General features: G+C 31.8%; 4 protein-coding genes and 1 long non-coding RNA gene across 5 annotated transcripts; 2 read left to right on the top strand and 3 right to left on the bottom strand.

Moving 5' to 3' along the window:
- The first annotated feature begins 2,473 nt into the window (after positions 1 to 2,473).
- LOC110226297 lies at positions 2,474 to 3,102 on the top strand. The gene is made up of 2 exons (XR_002330373.1): positions 2,474 to 2,525; positions 2,745 to 3,102. It is a non-coding gene; the product is annotated as an uncharacterized LOC110226297 (long non-coding RNA).
- Positions 3,103 to 4,297: 1,195 nt separating this feature from the next.
- On the bottom strand, positions 4,298 to 5,633 carry LOC9304778 (NAC domain-containing protein 92). The gene is made up of 3 exons (XM_021017310.1): positions 5,311 to 5,633; positions 4,944 to 5,221; positions 4,298 to 4,862 (listed from the first exon to the last, which is right to left on the bottom strand). The coding sequence occupies exons 1-3, from the start codon at positions 5,507 to 5,509 to the stop codon at positions 4,473 to 4,475; spliced, it is 867 nt and encodes a 288-aa protein (XP_020872969.1). The 5' UTR covers positions 5,510 to 5,633; the 3' UTR covers positions 4,298 to 4,472.
- Positions 5,634 to 11,577: 5,944 nt separating this feature from the next.
- On the bottom strand, positions 11,578 to 15,814 carry LOC9306843 (ras-related protein RABG1). The gene is made up of 7 exons (XM_002868659.2): positions 15,586 to 15,814; positions 15,379 to 15,405; positions 15,207 to 15,306; positions 14,981 to 15,127; positions 14,797 to 14,883; positions 14,569 to 14,717; positions 11,578 to 12,080 (listed from the first exon to the last, which is right to left on the bottom strand). Exons 1-7 carry the CDS (start codon positions 15,738 to 15,740, stop codon positions 12,026 to 12,028), a joined length of 720 nt encoding a protein of 239 aa, XP_002868705.2. The 5' UTR covers positions 15,741 to 15,814; the 3' UTR covers positions 11,578 to 12,025.
- Positions 15,815 to 16,074: 260 nt separating this feature from the next.
- Positions 16,075 to 18,598, top strand: LOC9306842 (vesicle transport v-SNARE 11). The gene is made up of 5 exons (XM_002870726.2): positions 16,075 to 16,579; positions 16,882 to 16,940; positions 17,006 to 17,182; positions 17,271 to 17,441; positions 18,124 to 18,598. Exons 1-5 carry the CDS (start codon positions 16,486 to 16,488, stop codon positions 18,253 to 18,255), a joined length of 633 nt encoding a protein of 210 aa, XP_002870772.1. The 5' UTR covers positions 16,075 to 16,485; the 3' UTR covers positions 18,256 to 18,598.
- A 1,136-nt stretch (positions 18,599 to 19,734) lies between these two features.
- LOC110226574 lies at positions 19,735 to 20,415 on the bottom strand (the record flags this gene model as incomplete). Its single annotated transcript, XM_021018523.1, has 1 exon — positions 19,735 to 20,415. A coding segment is annotated over one exon (414 nt), but the record flags the coding sequence as incomplete, so codon positions are not given.
- Positions 20,416 to 23,200: the final 2,785 nt, after the last annotated feature.

Below are 23,200 nucleotides of genomic sequence, written 5' to 3'. Positions count from 1 at the left end.
TATGAATTAAAGACATTGGGTATTAGGGTATTTCAGAGATCGATAAACAATGGAAACATGAGACAAGGAATTCAACAATTAAGAACCGTTCTTGAACATGAACACAACTAGACTAATTCTCTTTCAAGATATTAATCACTAAATTTGACTACTCGATTACTAAACTTTCGCATGTAATTTCCTAGTCAAATTTGCATTATCAAACAAGTTCATTTAGTTCACAATGCGTCCTAACTTCAACTTTCGTTGGCTAGAAATACATTGCTCAATTCACATTCTTTCAGGCATTCTATTGAACACTTTTGATGCATAGAAAAACCTAGAATCTACAACAGGGTGATCAATCCTATTCTAGCATTAAGAACATGTGAATCAAAGAACCTAGAGAATGAGAATTCCAAACAACAATCAATCCATCAATCCATTGAATCTCCTATTAGAACCCTAGAACCCAATAGGAGAACTACTCACACATAGAAAAAGAGATAACAAAAATCAATGAAGAAAACATGATGAAATTGTAGAAATAACAAGATAGGGTTTAGAAATCTTCTCCAAGTGTCAAGAGGATGGATTCCTTTGCCCAAAGTTGTTTACAAACCAAAGAACAAAGTTTAGAACTCAAAAATATCAAAGATAATGTCTCCAAAAGTCGAGCTTAGGGTTTTAAACAATAGGAGACGAGCCGGGTCGGATCTGGAGTGACTCGGGTCAAATCTGGGCCAAAAATACGTCTGGGGAAGGGATCGATCGATCCCCACCTGGGATCGATCGATCCCGAGCTGGCGGATGATTTTTCTTCGACGGACGAGAGTTGGATCAATCGATCCCCTCCTGGGATCGATCGATCCCGAAGCTCCTGGGGTCAAGCTCTACACCTGCTTCAAATGCTCGCCAGATTGACCTGTCTTCACTAATTCGGGTGTAACTCTTTGATGCACCGTTAGATTTCCGTCAAACCACTTGTAAAATCAAGCTAACATCTTCATCTAGCTTGTGTCAAAAATTCAGAAAGATCTAACGGTGGGAAGTCTTCCATCTGAGGCCAAACGTCTGACACTTCTAAATAAAACTGCATCTCCAAATGTGTGTTTATATCCCAAAACAGCTCGTTTTCCTCCAAAGCAACCTAAAACCTGTAAAGACTCGATAAAAAACTAAAAGACTCTAAAAACACACTTTGACTCTATAAAACATATGATGTAGGAAAGAAAACAAAGACTCAAAACCGATAAAAACACAACATATCAGTAAACTTACTAGCAAGAACTGCAGTCCCGTTTTCGAAGTCAGGATCAACTAGACTGTGACCCTCTTACAGGATCAACTAGACTGTGACCCTCCTACACACATTATTAACATCAACTACCTGTGTACCAAAATACATTAGGAACACACTACAAGAAATGATTTTTCAATTCTGAGAATTCTCCAAGTGAACTATCCAAGTAAAGTTTTAGAATTACAGAACAAGCCAACGCAATTAAAAACAGAGACTCCACGTACACGTACGTAACTTCCAAAGCAAGAAGTTCATATTCACGTAACTAGATCATAATTCCAAAGTCAAAAAGACAACTACTTCAATACATGAATAAATTCAAATTCTTTGCCAAAAAAAAAAAAAAAGAATAAATTCAAATTATCTATATATCCTTTATATTTATAAAGCTTGAAGCGAACAGATTGAAACCAATTTTTATATCCTTTACATTCTAGACCCAAACGATTGAGAGAGAGCTTAAGCAAACTCATATAGTAACAACTCCATCCCTTTTTCATCACCTTAAACCAAATCCTGCAATGTTTCTTTATATAAACCCATTAGTCCCACTACAAAAAAAAGGCTAGGTTGCATCACTTAAATTGCATCAAAAAGTTAAACGATACTAATTTGAGTTACTTATTAATAATTGATACAAAAAATATAATTTAACATCAATTGTTGTAACTGATGCTATTGTTAATTTATGTGGCATCAATTCATTAAAATTGATACAAATCTAGATCAATTTGTATCATTTTTACATATTGATACAAATTTATAAATTCACATCATTTAAACAATCGATGTATTTCTTAATTTATATTAACATCACTTGAAAAATGATATAATTTTTAATAAGTTTACACTAATTACGTTAAAACTAATTTTGTGGTTTAACATCCACTGATCATGCATCCTCTATTTATTACTAAATCTTTAATTACACAAAACAAAATTTAGACGATCATAAAAAAAAATTCTCTTTTCTTTTTGAATTTTTTCATTGGCCGCCTCTTTTTTTGTTTCCTCAGTTTAAAATCTTAGTTGGAAATAAAATATCTATTTTCCTTTTCACCAAAACTAAGTAAATCAAAATACAAATCTCTCCGGAATCTTAACTTCTTTAATCTACAAAATCTACACTTTCTTTGCCAAATACAAATATCTAAGATATATATTTTTTTGTTAATAACTTCTTCTCGCCAAGATGATTACTTTAAGAAGCAGAGGTTTGGTGGCTCGTCTTCTTCGCAAAACTGTAGGTCACTTAATGTTCTAAATTTTGTTTGGGTCATTCAATTTACAAAAGTAAAAGGCTAAAAGCTACTCATAGAATAAATCTACGACCACAAGAGTTTGTGGCTTTAGAAATATGTGTCTTTTCAAAGATTAATTAGAAGTTCTATTTTGTTATCTCTTTGATTTTATGCTGATCTTAGGCTGATCTCCATACTTATTTTGTGCTGTTTTGATCCAGTCTTTTATCATCAAGGCGTTGAAGGACCCGGAAAGAAACAGAAAGACGGTTAAGAAAATAAAGCACACGGACGATGATGTTACTGAGGTTGCTAGGATTATGAGGCCCATGAGGATCTGACCGTGAGGATCGTGAAGAAGATTTAGAGATGCATGGGATGCACCATTGATGAAAAAGACCCAAAAGATTTTTCAGCATGAATTCAAGGATGTGATCGAGATTGATATTTCTGAGAATTAATTAAGGAACAAAAGTAGTTTATGGTTTTAGAGTTTGTTTTTGAATTTTCAACAATGTAAAGTTGTAAACGTGTAAACGTGTTTTCTTCCATGAAATTAAGTTTTTGTTTTTAATTTTATTTTATTAATATTAATTTTATATATTATTATTTTATTGAAAATGATATCATTGCTATATTTGTTCATGAAAACTGATATTAAATTTAACATCAATTATTTATAATTGATAGAAATATTTAACATCGATTATTACAAATGATACAATTATTTGTATCAGTTATCAAAAATGATATTAATCTTAACATCACTTACTATAACCGTAACAAATAATTACATCATTTTTATTAACCGATGCAAATTTAACATCGTCTCTTGCAAATGATACAAAACAACATCAATTATAATAATCGATGCAAATATTTGATGCAACCGATTCAAAATATTTGCATCACCACTTTCAGAGTCACTTTTATAAGTGATGCAAAACTTATTTGCATCATTTATAAGTAATGTAAATATACAAAATAAATGACACAAAACACCTCTTTTTTTGTAGTGTCCTTCTATCAATAAACAACATTCACAAACACACAAACCAATAAACAACATTCACAAACCCATTATACCCAATTTTTTTTTTTTTTTATCAATGGCCAGTAGATCGAACGCAAGAAGATTGGAGACATAATAATATGATCCGATGAGAACGTTGGTATAAAGTTGAGTATTGTTCATGTTATATTGGCGGCGTTGAAAAATTAATTCGCACATGTGTTTTACTTCTTTATAAATTATATCACACATGTTCATGTTTCATTTTAATGTAACTTTAAGTATTTTTCTTACAAACACAAGTGATCGATCTTAGGGTTGCCTTGGGAAGGGGTTATGACTTTGCTAAATAAAAAATATCCAAACTAGAAATTTGGTTTAATAATTTAGGTAGTATGAAAACAAGATGATCACCTAAACATGTTAAGTTTGACATAACAATATAATAATGATAAAATATCTATGAAACTTTGTTAATATACTCATAAGTCATAATATCAACTCTTTGGTTGGTGGCCTAACATATGTCATTTAAAATTTCTTCATTGAGAAGAACAGTAAACAAATTTGGCTTCTAACTACTCTAGTTTCAAATTACTAATATTAAATTATTACTTCACCCCAATATAAATAAAACATTAATGTGTATTTAATAATGTCATATTATTTTCTTACCTTCTATGTGTTTAAAAATAAAATTAATTTAAATGTATTAACTTGGCTTTGGCATTGTACTACATGGCAAAATAAATCAAGACATTATTTAATTAATTTGGAAGTCTATTAAATAAAATAAAAAAAACTAATGCTACATAACAAAAGCAATTGACTTTCTAGCATATTTTTTTCTCCTTTTTTTTTTACAAAAAATGTAACAAGAATATTCATTCACACACACGAACACATGACTACAAATCTACAACAGAAGTTATACAACTCAGAAATTCCAAACGCAATCCAATTCTTCTGTACCGGCCAAACCGGACGGATCACGACCGTCAAATGATCTACCGGGAAATTGAGGTTCTTGACCGTCAAGCAACAGCTTCATTAGCGAATAATTGTCTTGTAAAAACAGAGGATCAGAGTAAAACAGAGAACCAAAACCTCCTTTGGACTCCTGGACAAGTCTCTTGTCTTCGGTTTCTTGGTCGGAGAAGCAGGTCACGTGAGACGACGAACCGGTGAAGGAGTCTCGTTGAGAACAATCCATCAACGAAGGTAAACCGGTTGGTTCAATTCGGTTAATGTGTGGATCAAGCATTGACATTGGAATCTTTGTACCATCGGCACGTTTTTGGAAAACACGACATATAACCCATTCGTTCTACATTCACAAACAAAAAAATTAATTTTAAGTCCAAAAAAAGACAAAACAAAAAGACACAAAATCTCTTAATGTTATTACCTTAGCTGTTTGGGGAAGATTTTCGATAGAATATTTGCCTTCTAAACGATATTCATGCATAACCCAATTGGTTTTAACTCCTTTAGGAGCTCTTCCTTTATAGAAAACCAAAGTTTTCTTCATACCCACAAGTGATCTTCCCTTGAAAATCTCTTTGTCTTTGCCTGTGGCTTTCCAATAACCGGCTTCTGTCGCCCGGTTTGTCCTCAAACCGGTCGGGTATTTCCGGTCTCTCACACAAAAGAAATACCATTCTTTCTCACCCATCTTAGCCTTCCCTGTTCCATCAAAACCAGCCATATCATCAGATCTATGAGTTTAATTGTAAAAGGACTGAGGAAATAGAAAGATAAGGTGTGAAACTTACATGGTAAGTCCCAAGGCTCGATCTTGTTGAGATCAACTTCACCAATGGCAGTAGCAGAGAAGAAAGTGTTGAAAACTTTTGGTTTGAGGTAGTGAGTTATGAGTTCTTCATCAGTAGGGTGAAATCTGAATCCTGGTGGTAGATCAATTTGTTCATCATCTTCAACCATTTCGCAGATTCTTGATGCCTCATAATCCATTTTATCCTAATAGGGTTTCTAAGAAACAATACAAGTTTTGATCTTCTTGTAAGAATTTTATGAAGAAAAGGGTTTTTGAAGAGAGAGAAGAAAGTTGGGGTTTTTAAGAGAGAGGAAAGGGTTTGAGCAACGAAGCTCTTCTCTATATACTAGTTTTTCATTTGAGAAATAAGCTAAGAACACTAAATTTATTATTATTTTTAATATATTGACCAATTATTGGTCAATTTTTTCCGTATTAAGTTCTTCTTTAGAACAATTATTTGTATCGAAATTCAAGAGTTTTCACCTACTATAAAGAAAAAGAAAATCTGTTATCTTACTTCTAATAATAATTTTATATGTATATAAATGGGTTTTCGCGTTTAAATCTCGTATAACTATCAAATAATATTATAAATCAGAAAATGCTATTTTTAGTTTACTTAATAGGATAGAGGAAAGAAGAAGATGCGTAGATTGTTAGGCAACTTAAGATGTGTGATTCTCAAATATCGTTTTCAATTAAAAATAAACCTTTCTATTTCAAAAACTTTATTATTTCCAAGTTTCAATTTGACCAGGAACACTTCACCTGTAACTCCCTGGCCCTTTTTGTTAATGTGATAAGAACAATCTTATCACATTAAATCGTGATGTTTTTGTCCATTCTTTATCTCATTATCAACGGTTAGATTTTACTTTTTTAGTAAACTGTGATTATTGATTTGGTAACAATTTATAATTGAAACTACGTGATTATTCATTATGGTAATTTGGAATTATAAATTTGGTACTAATACGTAAGGTTAATTATATATATTGTAAATATAATAATTCAGTGTGAATGGTTGAAGAATTAATGACTTTTTACTAGTCTTTCTTTTTAACGAAAAGAATGACTTTTTTACATTTACTATTCTTACGGTATGGGTCACTATTATTGGTGTTATGTTATTTAGGATAAGTATTAGAACAAAAGCAAAAAAGTTCACATGGTTAGAGATAATTTGTTTTATTTGTTTAACAAAATGTTATCCATCTCGTGAAAAATGTATGCATGCATGAACCTTGGAAAGTATATTTTTATATATTAAAGCAACTGGTCCTTTTGTCTTATTCCAATGTCTACCGTTATAAGAAATTATATTAATAATATCTAAAATGATATTTTAAAGTTCAATGAAAAATTCGATAGAAAAACGATTTCCATGTGAAAATGGGTAATGATGATGAATGATGAGGATGGTGATGATGAAATTCTGTTAGACTTTGAAAGACATTTTGAACAACTTTTACTTACCTTCGCCATATTTATATGTCAAGTGTTTTCTTTTCATGATCGAATCACGTGTTTGTTCATACGAGGTTGTCATTTGCATTGCTACAACATGTGTGCACTTAATTTTTTCTTAGCCTCATTTCGTTTGAATTATAAATTATATATAAAATCCATGTATATATGTATTGGAATGAGATTTGGATCGTTATTGGAAGGTGAATTAATAATAATAATGTGTTTCTTTTTTTTTTATCAAAAAAATAATAATAATGTGTTTCATACTCCTTTTTCTTAAAAGAAAAATTTGATTTTCTCAAAACGAGTAAGATATATAGGTTTGACAAATTGCCCTAAAAAAGAGAGAACCAAAAAGAATGTAAGACTCTAGAAGGTTAGATGCATACATTCAAAAGTAGTCATTTATCACTCTTTATTTATTGATCATGACATATTTTAACAATTCTTGGAAGATTTTCAAGATCCATTTCAAGACATCCTTAATACAAACCATTTCAAGACATAGCGTGTGGCAGAATCGATATTATTTTTGGGTTAAGTTTTTGTCAATTCACTCGGGTCGGATTTACTTTCTTTCGAATTCTAATCAGATTTTGATTTTTCTTGTAATTGATTATATCCTCTATTAATGGGTACCATCAAGGTTAGATGTGAATCTTTGCTGATTTAAAAGAGGTGTTGTTGAATATGTATTTTCCGTTTTTTTGTGTGCATGTCATTGTGCATTTATTTATTTCCGGTGTAGTTACGAGTTTATAGTCTTAGTTTGAATGTGTAACCATATAACTAATCATTCTTCATGTAACTGAGAAATATATTTTTCAAATCTTTATAGTAGATGTTGTATACATGATGAGTACTTATGTGTATTATACATATTCATAAGTGGCGAATCAGGCATTAGGCAATATGATTTGTTGAATTCGCCAACAATCACGCAATCAATAGAAGCTCCAGGTTGTGTCTCTTACGTACATATAATCTCTGTTCTTTTTTGGTGTTGATTGTTGTTTTAGTTTAGACCTTTTTCATTGCTTTAGTTCTGTTCATTAACACAAGTACGTAGAATCCTACTTGGTTTTGTTTCTGATTTGTTGTTTCTCTTAGGAAAAGACTTGGTCAATTTTAAAAGAGGACTTAGTCCTGATTCTTATAAATAGCCGTCGTTAGTTTTGTGTTTTTGTCACTTTTTTGATGATAAATAAAATCCAAAAGAGATCTTGAAGAAAACATCTCTTATTTTTTTTTTATTCCACACATTGTTTTTTGAAAATATTTGGTTATCTTAGAGCATTTCTTAAAAATTCTCATTATTTTAAGATATAAAAAAGGTATGAATTTTTTCAACAATATTTAAAGAAGAATCGCAGTAGGATATGAAGTTTAATACAGCGTAAAATTATTATTTATTTATTTTATTCCAATTCAGATTCATTGATTTTAAGAGAATAATACTTTCGAATCATTTTTGTAGTTGGTGTCGTTGCCTTCTTTACATACTACGTTGTTTTCTACCTTTAACGCATTTCGTTGATTTCACAAAAATGGTCATCCATTCTAATATATTTTTTATTTATTTTTTATGTCTGGAAATTCGGGTTTTCGGATCGGTTTATTCAGATTTTAGGTAAAAAAATTTAGGACCCAGAACCAAAAAATTCGATTTGGTTCGGATTTCGTCGGATTCGGATTAGTTCTCAAAAGATAATTAAAATCGACATAGAACATAACCATATTTTAGTCCGGTTATTGAACTCGAAATATCCAATAACCTCGGAAAAACTCGAAATACCAAAAAACATTTGATGTCATATCGTAAAATTTATTTTTCCTTGCTTTCGGATCTTCCAAACTGAAGAGAATTTTTTTGAGTATAAACATTAACTCACACACAAAAATGAAACAAACACTAAACATTTCAATGCCATAGTAACATAAGAATTATAGGTCTTATATCATGTGTAATGTACTATCGGATTTTATGGGTATCCGTTCGAGTTTTAGTTTTTTTTGAGTATTCGTTCGAGTTTTGGATCCTCTCCTAAAAAAAATGAAAACCAAAAATAAATTATTTAAAATTTATTCAAGCATTTTTGGTTATCTGAAACTGAACCAAACCTTTTATTTTAGGGATGATTTGGATTGAGTTTTCCGATTCCAGTTTTAATGCTCATGCCTAGTTTTGATACTCTTCCAATACCAAAATGTTTTGAAAATATAGTCGACACTTGTAGAGATCATAACAAAAATAGATATGAACTATGAAAAAAGGAACTTTTATTAAAGGGAAAGAATATAACTTTTGGTGAAAGTTCATATAACACAATCATGAATTCACTGAAATGTGTAGTGTATACTATTAGTGTATTAATCATGTGACTTGTAGACTAAATTCTTTATTAATCAACGGAGGATATACGACCAGTCGACCACAAGTACCCCTTCTTAAAAGCAATCAATAGCTGGACTCTCATTGAGATATTTTGTAATCTTGGCTACTAATGAAATCAAATCAATCATTTTAAAGCTAATCCTTTCTTTTTTTTGTTTTAGCAGTCGTCATTTCGTTTTCAGGAAATATTAAAAAAAATTCCTATAAATATCTTAGGTATTGGTGAGCCCAAAACACACGTGTCGCTTTGTTCTTTGAAACGGCAAGAGTTTTAATCGTATTGGCAATGCCAACCTTCTCATGGACACGTCACACGTACAAACAATTCCAAAATAAACACGTGGTTCAATAGCAATGGTGAAGAGAAAATGGTAAAGCATCTTCTAAAACTATTCTTAATTATCATAATTAAAACAGTTGAAAGGAACTAATTTAGTTAATTACTCTAAGTTGGGATTTGAAGTTTGACTAATGCCTCCTTGGCCGAAACATGGGCTTTCGAGAGGGAACAAGACACGAGTCGAGAGTTCATTGGTTTCTACAAAGAGGATAATGTAAATTTTGTATTGTTAAGTTAGGCGATCCAATGTCAAAAAAAATAAAGTTAGGCGATCCAATTTTTGTAGATATACTAAATTATTATATAATTTAATCATTTGATAACAGGATCATGGTCAACACTTAGCCTTAAAGTTTGCTTTGTCGTACATACTAATTCCTATGTAATTTTAATTAAAATCTGTGATGTTAGCTTAGTTTGAGAAATCGAATCTTACTCAAAAAATTTAAGTCACGTGATAGGAAATTTCTCAAGATCACATTGATTTTGAGAACGTTTAAATGAAGACGCGGCTTCAACCAATTCACTATATCGATTTCAGACATATTGAGAGAAGGAGTTGAAGACCAAAAATCGTTTAAAGATAATTTTTTAAGAATAAAGAATTTTTAAAAAGTAAAATTAGGAAATAAAACTTATACTCTTGATTGATTGTAACGCTTTGACCGCCATAAAATGTGTAAATCCCGCAGTTTTGCAATTCCTTATTCTTAACAAAAAAATCTTTATGTGTGGTTGGATTCCTAAACTTTGACGTACAATTTTTTGTTCAATATATTGCATTGGCACTATGAATTACTTTGTTAAGTTCGTTTTTCATTCTTTACGCTCCCTTCAACCGTACAATCATACTTACGCTAAAGTAAGAAAATTTGGTTTTTGAAAATAATAATAATTTTTTTTTTAAATGAATGTAAAATTATATTCAACCAAAAAACGTGTTACAATAAATGCATTTGTTTTGTTGATGTTTTGATATTACAATAGAGAGTTTTGGAAGATTCACTTGTTGCAGCTACGTTCTTGAGGCAAACGAGACCTTCCTCAAAGCCACCAGTGGTTGCAGACGTTTTTATCAATCTTTTTTATTAGTTGAGCTTGAGGTATAGGGATTTCTCCATGTCTTCTAGCATTCCTTTCTCGCCAAAGATGGTACAAGGTTGCCTGAAAGACGTACCTAATAAGGAATTCATGATTTTTGGCAGGTTTGAAGGTAATATATAGTGACTAGTTGTTTCCGGTCTGTCGAGTAGTCATTTCCAAGTAGGCCTTGTGATAATGATCTCCATACTGCTGATGAATATTGACAAGTGAAAAATAGATAGTTTCTTGACTCTTCGTTTCTGTCACACAAAATGCAATCAACCGTTGCCCTGAATTCCAATGTTTTATGCAGTCTCCAGTTGAGAGACGATCATGAACTGCTAACCACGCTAGGAAAGAGTACTTGGGTGTTGCATATGAGAACCAAACACCCTTGTACCAATCTGTTCTGGGATTTGGAATTCGAATAATGTTCCAGGTTGCTTTTGTACTGAATGTTTTCTTGAATTTATCCCCTGAGTACCTCCAAAGAAAGATATCGTTTTCAACACGTCTACCTATGTGATGCAGGTCACTGATCTCAGCTTCTATTGCATTAAGCGTTTAAAGATAATTATTAAAAAAAAAGAATAAGTTTTACCGATCGGAAAACACGATCGGAATAAAGATTTCAAAATAGTGTATGGGAGAGTCTCAAACACTGTTTTAATATTTTAAGTGGACGTCCAAGAGGGGACCGATCGGTCATGCAGACTCTATGAATATAAGTTAGATACGTGGATGAACCAATCGATCGATCTCAAGGAGGGATCAATCGGTCTTGCAAACTCTCTAATTGGATAGTTGGAATGTCGTGTAGATGAACGTTTGATCCATTGAGAGGGTCAAACGGTCTCTTTTTTTCTTTGCACGTTCTTGTCTCGAACATGTTCAAAAACGTTCATTTCCAACATATCGTCTCAAAAATTGGACATGACTAAAAACACATCAAAACAAAAAATACTAAAACAAACAAAAACACGATTAAAAAAAAAAAAAAACACAAAACGTACATAATACACGAGGTTAAAAATACTAAAATACAATATATCACTAACAACCTCTCAATATATGAAATCTTTACTTTAAACTTATCCTCCAAATCGAAATACAACTCAAGTCAACTGCTATTTTCCGTAGTTAAAGCACTCATTTCCGTGTTGGCCACTTGCTACTGCTCTTTTGAACGTATTTTCATGTAGTAAGCCTTTTTACGAAGAAGCTAAATTACTTATGAATCCAATAGTAACATACTTGCTGCTCAAAATCTGTCCCTTTAATTTTTTCTTACATATACATTGTATTTGTTCAGTAATTAATTTAAATAATACATATTGTTCAATGGAGCCAAAATTTGTAAATCCCTTATATTGGAATAATATTATAACACTTCAACAACAAATGAGATATGTTAATTATGATTTAACAGGCACAACTTCTTGCTTGCTCCTCCTCTGATTCACTGTCGCTGCTATATCTGAGTGTTGAGAAAAAATACGTGAAATCCTAAGTGATATTACTATATTAGTAAGGGTATATGTTGACAAATAATATAGGAAGATAATTTCATTTAAATTCTCTCAAGGCAATTTAAATTATGGTTAGTCACTATGAACATTTTAAATATCAAAATTTTGATTTTCTCCACATACACTGGATAGTATATAATTACTTCTTTGTTTTGGCATTCATTTATATAAACAAACTTCTTGGTTGATAATTTTTAGTTTTTAACATTAAATATGAAAATAGAATGTAACATCTTGACCACCATGTTTAATAGGCCCCAAGTCATCTTTCTGCACATGGGCCCACCCGTGTCCGACGGCCGGTCTGCTACATTCTGGAGACTTTAAATACTTGTTCACCGGACCTAACAAATCACCACATGATTTTTTTCCAAAAAATTTCCTCACTCATACGGTTCCGACAATCATTTTCTAGAAGGTCACCCATCCTGAAATTGCTCCAGCTCAAGCACGCTTAACTGTGGAGTTTTCTCAGAATGTTTGACCGAAAAGATAAGTGCACGTTGGTGACATAGGTGGCCAAATTAATTCTTGTAAACATATCCGCATGCACCACCATATTCCAGAAATCATGATATTACATAGAAGCTTTTATATATTACAAAAATGTAAATTAAAATCGCAAATCTATAAGTATAAATTTATTAATGACGTAAATGCAATTTTATTTGTATGTATAAATCATTAAAATATTTGAAATTTAATTGTAAGTTTATTTATAGACTAAATTGTTGTGTTATTGCATGATGTTTATATACTATTAATTATTTTAATTTAAAATATTTTAGCGCATTTAAAATTTTTAGTTTTGACATCTCATGATTTAATATAAAAACTATGAGTTTTTTAAAATCATTTTCTCATAAAATTAAATAACACATATTAGATTTATCTGCGCATGACACGAGTTTTTTACATAAGAACAATTCTTGGGTTCACCCCTAGGGGTGAACCTCTTTCATTCACCCCCTCTTAATTAACCAATTAGAATTATCCATGTCATCTAACTAAATAAATTAAAAAATTAATATTATCTAAATAAATAATAAATAAATTCATTAAAGAAAAATTTTTGGTTTCACCCAAAATTATATATCGGTTTGGGTTTATAAATTTGAATTAGGTTTTAGATTTTTACAATTAAACGAAATCATATGTCGGTTTGGGTTTATAAAAAAAGTGATTAGGGTTTAGATTTACAATTAAACAAAATTATATGATGGTTTGGATTTACAAATGATGATTAGTGTTTAGATTTTACAATTAAACGAAATTATATGTCGGTTTGGGTTTATAAAAGTGATTGGGATTTAGATTTTATAATTAAACAAAATTCTATGTCGATTTGGGTTTATATAAGAGGTTTAGGGTTTAGATTTTATAATTAAACCAAAAAATTATGTCAGTTTTGGTTTATAAAAGAGTGGTTAGGGTTTAGAGTTTACAAATAAATAAAATTATATGTCGGTTTGGGTTTATAAAATAGTGGTTAGGGTTTAGATTATACAATTACATGAAATTATATGTCGGTTTGGGTTTATAAAAGAAATGTGAGGATTTAGATTTTACAATTAATTCAATTGAGAGGGTTTTAATGAATTATTTTTTTAGATAATATTAATTGTTTTTATTTATTTAATTAGATTATGTGGTAAATTTTGATTGACTACTTAAAAATGGTGAATAAAGAGGTTCGCCCCTATGGGTGAACCCAAAAATCGTTCTTAACAATAATCAAGAATGATAACTTTTGAATGGTTTAAATAATAATGGATGTACAAAGAAGGTAAATTATCCAGTGTTGGCAACTTTCTTACCAACCGTAGAGTTATAAGTGACAAGACTTTTGACTTTTTCTAAAGACGTTGAGATTAGTGGAGGGTTTAGTGTAGGATTTTCCGTTTATTCAAAATGTTGATAGGTTTAAGGGCTGCATGTAGTTGATTCATCCAATACTAGAGGCAGAAACGTTGCTCATGATTTGGGATAAACTCCAGCAGAAGATGGAGACTAAGAAGAAGAACCCTAAAATGATTTGGGGCAAATTCGATTTTGTTTTCTACAATCGAATACTCTATTTCAACAAGAAGGCTTCACTTCGGTTGCAAAGTTTTGTCGGGTCTATACCTCGGGTTGGTCTACAGTGATCGCGATTTGAGGATTTTTAATCGCAATTAGGGAGAATAGTTGATTTTTGTTAATTATGGAGAATTTAATACTTTAGGTGGAATCAAGAAGTTTAGGACAAGTACATGATGAACTGGGCAGAGGTCGACGAAAATAAAAGTGGATAGGAGTTGAACTCCTATAATATAGGTGTAACGCTACATGCAGCCCTAGGTTTTAAAGTTTAATTGAACCAGGGTGGTTTGTTTCAATCACCCCCAGTTCGCATATGTTTACGTAGTCTTTTTATTTGGCATAACACACACTCACATCTTTGTAGTACGACGCACATATAAGAGAGCTTTTCGAGCAACCTCCATAAAAGCTTCATCAACATTGCTCTTTTCCTTTGCCGAGGTCTCAAAGTAGGCTATTTCCCCCTTTGTCTCACACCATTGGACTGCTTTCTCTTTTTCAACCTGCGTAAGATAAACCCGTGGACGTTAGAATTTAGAACCGGGGGTAACTGCAAAGAGAAGATACATAGAGAAAGCTTACAACTGGGGATGTTCTGCCTTTTACATCTGTTTTGTTCCCCATCAAAACAAAGGGAATTCGAAACTTGTCAGGTGTGATAGGATCTGCCTGAAAGTTATTAACATGTGTTGCAATAATCAAGAAAAATATCGCCACATCAAATATGCAAATAGTTATATATCGCAATGAGGAGATGGTAGTGCACCTCTTCGACGAACTGGGCATGCCAGATGTCGAGAGATTCAAACGATTCGAGAATATTAACGTCGTATACAAGAACGCAGCAATTTGCGTCTCGATAGAACCCTGACGTTATACTGTGAAATCTTTCTTGTCCAGCAGTATCCCAAATCTGTAAACAAAACATAAGTTTTGAATTAAAAAAAAAAAAGATAAGTTGTGAAGAAAGGGAGCTAGTGCTTGACATTTACTTGTAAAGTGACTTGTTCTTTGTCAACGCAAAGCTCCTTGTTGGTGAAATCCATTCCGACTGTATTCATATGCAGCCTCTTAAATTCCTCACCAATGTATCTTAGGCCACAAGTTAGGGTATCAGTGAGAGAGAATTGTAATAGCTTGGAATATGAATTTTAAAGAGGATACCGTTTCGTCAATGATGTTTTGCCTACCCTGCATAAAGAGTTAGAAAAGAGAAAAATAACCGAGGAAACGTTTAAAAAGTAATAATAGTTACATTCCAAAGAAAAAGAAATTGAAAATTGAAAACAAAATCGGCATAAAAGGTGAGAGTGAAAACTCTAGATTTTAAGAGAAATCTTGAAACATATTAGACAAAAGTTTAATCGTAACCCGCTATTTCCGAGAAGGATGATCTTCAGCTTTGTTCTTTTCTGCCGAGAACTCATTGTCGATCGAAAAGCGCAAGAAAGAAGCCTACGAGATTGTTCTCTGAATCTTTTTCTGAAAAGTTTTCTATATTGTTTTTGATACTGTTTCTTCTTCATCTTCAGGACATTGTCTACAAAATTGTTTGACAAAATAAATTTATTTGATTGAGCTTGAATCTAAACGATTATAATAAATTCATCGTTTATAAAAAGAAGAAGAGAACGGGTCATAAAGATTTAATCTTTTAAAATTTGAACCAAAACGAAGAGGTCCTTAGGCTTATATCAAGTGTTATGATATTTATTGGGTGATAGGTGGATAATCTATTTAATACTGTCAACTTAATAAAAGTTTAGCTGGTTGAAACAAAAAGTGGTTTGGTTGATCAAAAAAAAAAAGACACAAAATGGTTTGGTTGATCAAAAAATGGTTCTCCATCCACGTCTATTTTTGTTGCGTTACTTCAAGCGCATATTCAACTGAAGAATAACAATTAAAAAGTTCAAACACTATATAAATAATTCTAAAATTTGCGTAAAGATTGAAATATTCCAAACTTTGTGCTTAATTCGCTTCTGCTCCGGCCTACTCTTTAGTTTCTGTGATCACCTGAAAACTTCGTTAATTATTTGTAAATTTTCTCTTGAGATCAGTTAATTTGACTATGTGGCTTCTTTTTCTCTATTTCATTCATATCACACAATATGTTAGGGTTTGAGTTTGGTTTTGGGTTGTTTTAGTGTACAATAGTCTTTCTTATTGATGGTTGTGGGCTATTACAATGTTTTTTTTTTTTCTATCAGGTTTGAGTGTACCGGAGAATTGAGTTTGCATCATTATTGCGTTTGCTGATTCTGCACAATGAGTAATGTGTTCCACGAATACGATCGGCAATATAGAGAGCTCTCAGTAAATCTTTCAAAGAAGTGTTACTTGGCTTTTTCACTCAAAGGAGGTAAATGATATCTCAAATCTCTCCTTCGCTTTTTTAAAATTTAGTAACCGAAACGTTTTGGTGCTGAGGCATAAAATCTTTTCAAGCTATGAGAACTGAGGTAGTTAAATTATCGTTTCCTCTCCGTCACCGATACTTGAACTTGTGATCTTGAAGACTTTTCATTAGTTTTCTTAGAGAAATGTAGAAAAAATTAGATTTAAAACAACCTTTACATGTTTCAGAATTTTAGAGGTATTTTGGTTTGTATTTGATGCGGTATTGTGCCATACATTGATGATACTTTACTAACTAATTTACAGGAGAGAAGAAGGAGAAGCTGTCTGAAATAACATCTGATCTGGAAAATGCAGAAAAATTGGTTAGTGGATATAGAAGTCTTCTCCATTTTTTCTTTTGATGATTTTCTGTCTTTTATTTCACCAGATTTGGAAAATGGATCATGCAGCAAGTAACCTTCCACCCAATATTAAATCCATCCTCCTTGAAAAATTAAGGGAATCTAAATCTAGTCTAAAAAGATTTAAGAGTGATATCAAGAGGAACACATCTGAAAACTTGAATGTTACTACTCGAGAAGAAGTTCTTGAAGCTGAAAAGGCGGTATGTTAGGACAACAGTATTGTTCAATTTAATCTAATCTTGATCTTTATAGTAAAACAAATCTTGGTCTCTTTTTTATTGAGTTAAGGATTCAGCTGATCAAAGATCAAGATTGATGAAATCAACCGAGGGTTTGGCTCGAACAAGAGAGATAATTAAGCAGAGTCGAAGAAAAATGATGGAGACCGAAAACATTGGTATTTCAATACTCGAGAACTTGCAAAGTCAGAAAGAGTCTCTCCAACGCAGCCAATCTATGGTAGAATTTTCTCTTACTTCACATTCTGATAAGAGACTACGTTTAGGTTGATTAGGCCACCGGTTAGGATGTTTTAATTAATTAGTTTTGGTGGTTTACTTTATGAGTTTGGTATTCATAATTTCATTTCTATGTTAAAGTGTTTTTTTTTTTTTTAGTTTAGGTTAGAATCTAAGTTGTATCATGGCCTATATAAATATAGGTCTTTATGCTAATGAGAACTTAACTTCCAAGAATTAACCTTAATATCCAAGAGAGCTTAGGGTTACGAGGAAGGTAGATTACAAATCTCTCTATTTCTCACGTTAAACATTTGCTACGATTACGAGATCAAAGTCTAAAGCTTTGGCTTGTATCACATTCATTGATTCATTCATATAGGTCCTCTAGATTTTGTAAATATATTTCTTTCAAAATTCCCAACAAAGTTAATTGAACTAAGTGGCAAATAAATGATACTTTAGGGATCTTCCATGAAGTAGACTACTTTTCTTTATCCACTACACCATTGAATTGGCTAAAAACTAGTGCATTTGAACAAGACTTTCTCTTACTTCATATTCATTGAATCATTATATATACTTGAATGAAAATAAATTACCAGTAGCTCTTAATTAAATAGTTTGAGATGATTTTTTTGACCCTTGGTATCGCTTTAACCAATAGTATGTCGTTGTTACAGCTTCATGAGATAGATGACAATGTCAAAGAGTGCCAGTCAATAGTGACAACCATTAAGATCAAGGAATTTTTTACAATGGCTGCTGCACCAATTGTTATGTTCGCTTTAATCTTAGTAAAACTCGCCAAGTAAGCCTATGGGCTTCCTAACTTAATCTCAGCTGGCTCTGAACAATTGTTGTGTTCGCTTGTGAATCTTGGATTTATTCTTGTACATGTGTGTGTGTCTGTGAAGTTCTGTCTTTTGCCTCATGTTGTAATCTTGTATTCAAATGGGCAAATGGGGTGGTTCACCAGATCAATGTGAATATAAGAACATATAAATAAATAACTATAATAATATTAACCGACATAACAGTACTTTCCTACATGTTGAGCCGAAGTTGATTTTTGATTTTGTACTATATCTTAGCTGTCAATAAAGAAAGAACAAAAAGTTAGAACGACACATTTAATTGGAAAATCATATAAAATGTATATATATATATATATATATATATATATATATATATGTATGTTAAACTTTAGAAACTTGCCATACTTCCAAATCAACTAATAAGATCATGTAATGGAGTCGTGCTTTAGACATACAATAATAAGGACGCGCAAGAAGAATTCTTGAAACAGAAAAAAAGAAAGAGAAAAAACATTGATATTAAAAAATAATTTTGCTATGATATTTATGAATTAGTCAACAGACAAAGACATGAGAATGAACTTTCCACCTAGAACTCGAAATTAAATCCATTTGACTACTAAATTAAGATAACTTTCTCTCAACATTTACATATAGTTTACAGAACTTAAACAAAATGTAGAAAAAATGTATTTGTTTAAACGAAATAGATATATATCACCCTAATTAAACTCTCATTAGATCTATGGGATTTTTTACGTGTCATCGTAAGCCTAGAATGAGAGGAAGAGGCAGTTGCATAGCCAGAGATGACTTGCCGGGCTTGCTTTGTTTACACATCTCACCAACACACATATAAATAAGTAAATACTTTTTCGTATTAGATTACGTACGTACGAAAAAAAATCAATTAAAACTATGTATATATATATATAAAGCATAATCTCCATAATATAAACCGAATATAGAGTAAATATACAAAGCTACCGGCAAGTCATCCTTGGCTGAACAACAATGGCCTTTTTCCCACATTCAAGGCTTTAGATGAGACAATCCATTCACACCTTCATATTCACTCCTCTCCAGTATTATCTAAGATTCCGTAACCACTAATAATACTAATAATGAACGTAAATAACCATAAAATAAAATATGAGAGCAAAAGAGGTGTTGTGAAAATTCTCTCGTTTGTGAATGTAGTTGTTGTTCCAAGATTTTTGGAGAAAACTATCAAAGGAAAACAAAACATTTGGAGAAAAGATGAAATGAACTTTCAAGTTTGCAAGTGGCATTGTCTTGTTCTCTTAAAGTAAAGGGTGTTTCGTACTTATAGATCTTTCTACCAGTTTCCAATTGCTCATTAATGTTTTGGTTTTGCTGCATAGGCTCGTCTTCCAATAGCTTCGTACATTTATAACAGTTTTATATGTTTATCAATTAGTCTTGAGTCTCTTGACTCTTGAATAAATAATAAGTTTTATATTTTATTTCCTCGAGAGGAGCGTGAAGCCATGACCCATGAAGCATGCTTATATGTATAAGATTCTAGATTTAATCCCGGAAAATGAAAGGTGCATATATAATGCACGTAGGAGGTGCTACACTATGCACATGAATTTATTCTGGTTTTTTTTTTTTTTAATAACTCATACCTTTTATTAAAAACTTAGAAACTGGATACAACAAGAGTCTTGACGAAAAGAAAATGACCCTGCAACAAGAAAGATAAACAAGAGCACATAACTATTGAAATACATCAAACCAAGAACCCAAAAGAGTAGGAGCCGGAGGAGTAATTCGTTGAGCTCTAGAGAGTGGATCCAAATGGCAACGGAGGATGTTCTTTATCTCAAATACCAAAGCAGAGGCTGGTCTTGAGGAAGCAGTATGCAGTCTCGAGTTTCTTTCTCTCCAGATGGAATACATAGAAGCTTGGAAGGCAAGTCTAAGAATCAAAGCTATGTTTTTGTCATGACAAGGATTCTTAAGCCATCTAACTCCATCTTCAAACAGGTAAGATGGAAAAACATGTGCCTTCCTCGTAAAATACTGCCACACTTCCGCAGCATATGAGCAGTCAAAGAAAAGGTGTTGCCTCGACTCATTTTGAGAATTACAGAGAAGGCAGACGGAAGGAACATTCAGACCCCAACGAATTTATTCTGGTTGTTTACGGAATTTTATTCAAACAAGCCAACCAAAAAAAATATTCAGTATTCATGATCTTCTATTTTACTAAACCAAAGTATTTTTCTTTTGTACTCCTATTTCACAAAAAGTGTTATTTTAAAATTTTAATTTTGTTTCACAAAAAGTGTCATTCTACATTTTTAATGTGATTTTTACACTAAATTTTCTTATTTATCCTTAAGTCAAGCTATTTTCATTGAATTTAAATCATTAATTACTTATTAAATAAGAGCATAACATACTGATATGGTGATACATATATATGATTGATAACCAAACCATTTTCTAAAAGATAAAAAAATCAATTATTGTTCTGTTTTGTAATAAAACTTGTCAACAACCTACTTTTACGTTAGCAGACTTTGAGTTATATATATATATATATATATATATATATATATATATATATATATATATATAATTTATTTGATAAGCCTTGAGTTACGTTATCTACAAATTACATATTAATAGGGTACACACCTCTAACCAGTGGAGAATTGAAAAGGAAAATAGGACATTTGTATACTATTTAAGGGAAGTACTGACTATGGTATAAAGAAGGAAGTGTGTACTTGAATAAGTTGTCGAGTTATGTGAAGTCGATATCATATTTACACTTTTACATATCTAATTTAATAACTCACATTTTAACCAATAGAAAGTACGAGTACATTATTTTTTCTTTTTCTTTTAGCTTAATATTGTCCACTACTGTTCATGTTTTATTCGGATGATTTTCTCTAGAATGCAATCGTATATCCTTTTTTTCTTCAACACTATTGTCTCATCTGTTGTATATTGCAATGCTGCGGTTTCTCTGAGTATAGATAGCAGTGCAAAATAGAATTGTACTTTATTAAACAAAAAATGGTTTAGACTATCTTCTTGACCAAAAATAAAAGAAAATTAACTATATATAGTCTATAGTCTATACTATAGTGCAATTACAATTCAAAATCAATGGGAAATAAGTAGATTGGTTAATCTTTTTCTTTTAAAAAATAAATAAATTCGGATATGGATTCTAATATATATAGAAAAATACATATTTTTCTTGATACTAAGAGCATGTTTATCGCTGAACCCTGATGGGTTTCAGCCCATTTTTTATTATTTAAAAATTGAGATTGGGCTGAATTTGAGTTGATCCGTCTCACTGAAGTGAGTCTGCTGATACGGTTCATCTCACTAGGTGTCATATTCTGATTGGGGGAGAAAAAAATTATCAGGGGAAATTAAAAAAAAACATTTCAAGTTTCTCGAAGCATCTTCTTTCCTCTCCTCCTTTCTCTCTCTCTGGCGAAGAAGACGAGGACATCATAATCGAAGCGATTCCGATCGATTCGGTGGTTTAATCCGGTCGATTCCAGCAGAATCGAAGCTTTTTCGAAGAATCTGGTGGTTTAATCCGTGGCCGTATCGCCGCCAGGGAGAACAGTTGAGTCTCCGCCGGTTGGTAACCGAAAAAAAGTTGGGATTTGTCTCGTTAGCCCATGTAGAAAGGTAACTTCTTTCTTTCTTCTCCTTCTCTCATCGATTTATCTAATTTGGAACAATTTCTCGACTTGACTGGGATTTGAAATGGTCTTGGTTTTGCAGATTTTAACGGCTCTAATAAGATTCATGTTCCATATACATGGTAGATGCCTCAGGTGAATCTTCTATTAGCTCTCTTGTGATTACAAAAATGGTTTATAACAGTCCTTTGGTTTCTGAGAATTTCGATAGGTTTGGATTGCTTTGATTCATTTCTAGTGTATTGAGTGATAAAGTTCTTATCATTTTGCTAAAGAGGTGTTGAATTTCACAGTTTAGGGGATTGTTCATTTGAAAATATATAACTGTGGTATGAACCAAATGCAATGACAATAAAGGATCTCAAATCCGCAGTGATGATATGAAACTGAGAAGTAGGTTAGGCTGGAGAATCATCAGTTTATGATCCTATATGGTATCAATTTTGTTCATAAGTTTATTAACTCTGCTTTTACAGGGTGGTGCTGAAAAGGGAGAAGATTTGAGAAACGCTGCCTTTAGAGAACTAAGAGACGAGTGGCTTTGCTACAATTAAGAAAGGCTTTGCTGCTTGTTAAGAGGTATCAGCTCTTCTTTCTTTATTTTTTTCACTTGTTATTCTTACTTGATCCGCTTACATTGGTGCTTGTGTTTCTGTGTTTACAGTATATTAGAAATAGCTACATAACTTGGTTGAATTCTCTGCATATAGATAGTAGTAATGTGTTTGTTTAACTCTAATAGCTAAATAGCAAAATAGCAATCAATTACTTGCTAGTCTCATAAACTGTTACAAAACTGAAGTTAACTAAACTAAGTAACAAAACTGAAGCAAATTAAACTTAGTTACAAAACATATGAAAACTTAGTGAAGAAAAGTAAATATAAGTTACAAATCATAAGTAAATATAAATATCTGTGGATTTGGTATTCATGGTGATGGAGACATATAAACAGTTACTAATACAAATCATAACTTCACATTTAGGGCAGTGACTTAAATTTGCTAACCTAACCCGAATTGAAGTCATATTATAGGTTGGTCATTTATTGTTCATGTTTGGTTAATAAGTACACACTTCATTAACAACACACAAATTAGATCTTCCTTTTGCTTTCTTTCTCTTAAACCGATTAGATCTCTTTTGCTTTCTTTCTCTTAAACTGATTAGGTTCTAGTAAACAAATGAATATGGATTTTACCATTCCATTGAGCTCCTCTCCAAATTTCACTGAT

The sequence above is a fragment of the Arabidopsis lyrata genome, assembly GCF_000004255.2.
Source record: "Arabidopsis lyrata subsp. lyrata unplaced genomic scaffold ARALYscaffold_7, whole genome shotgun sequence".
Lineage (NCBI taxonomy): Eukaryota > Viridiplantae > Streptophyta > Magnoliopsida > Brassicales > Brassicaceae > Arabidopsis > Arabidopsis lyrata.
The sequence above is the reverse complement of the archived record's forward strand: the minus strand, read 5'-3'. Positions and strand labels throughout refer to the sequence as shown.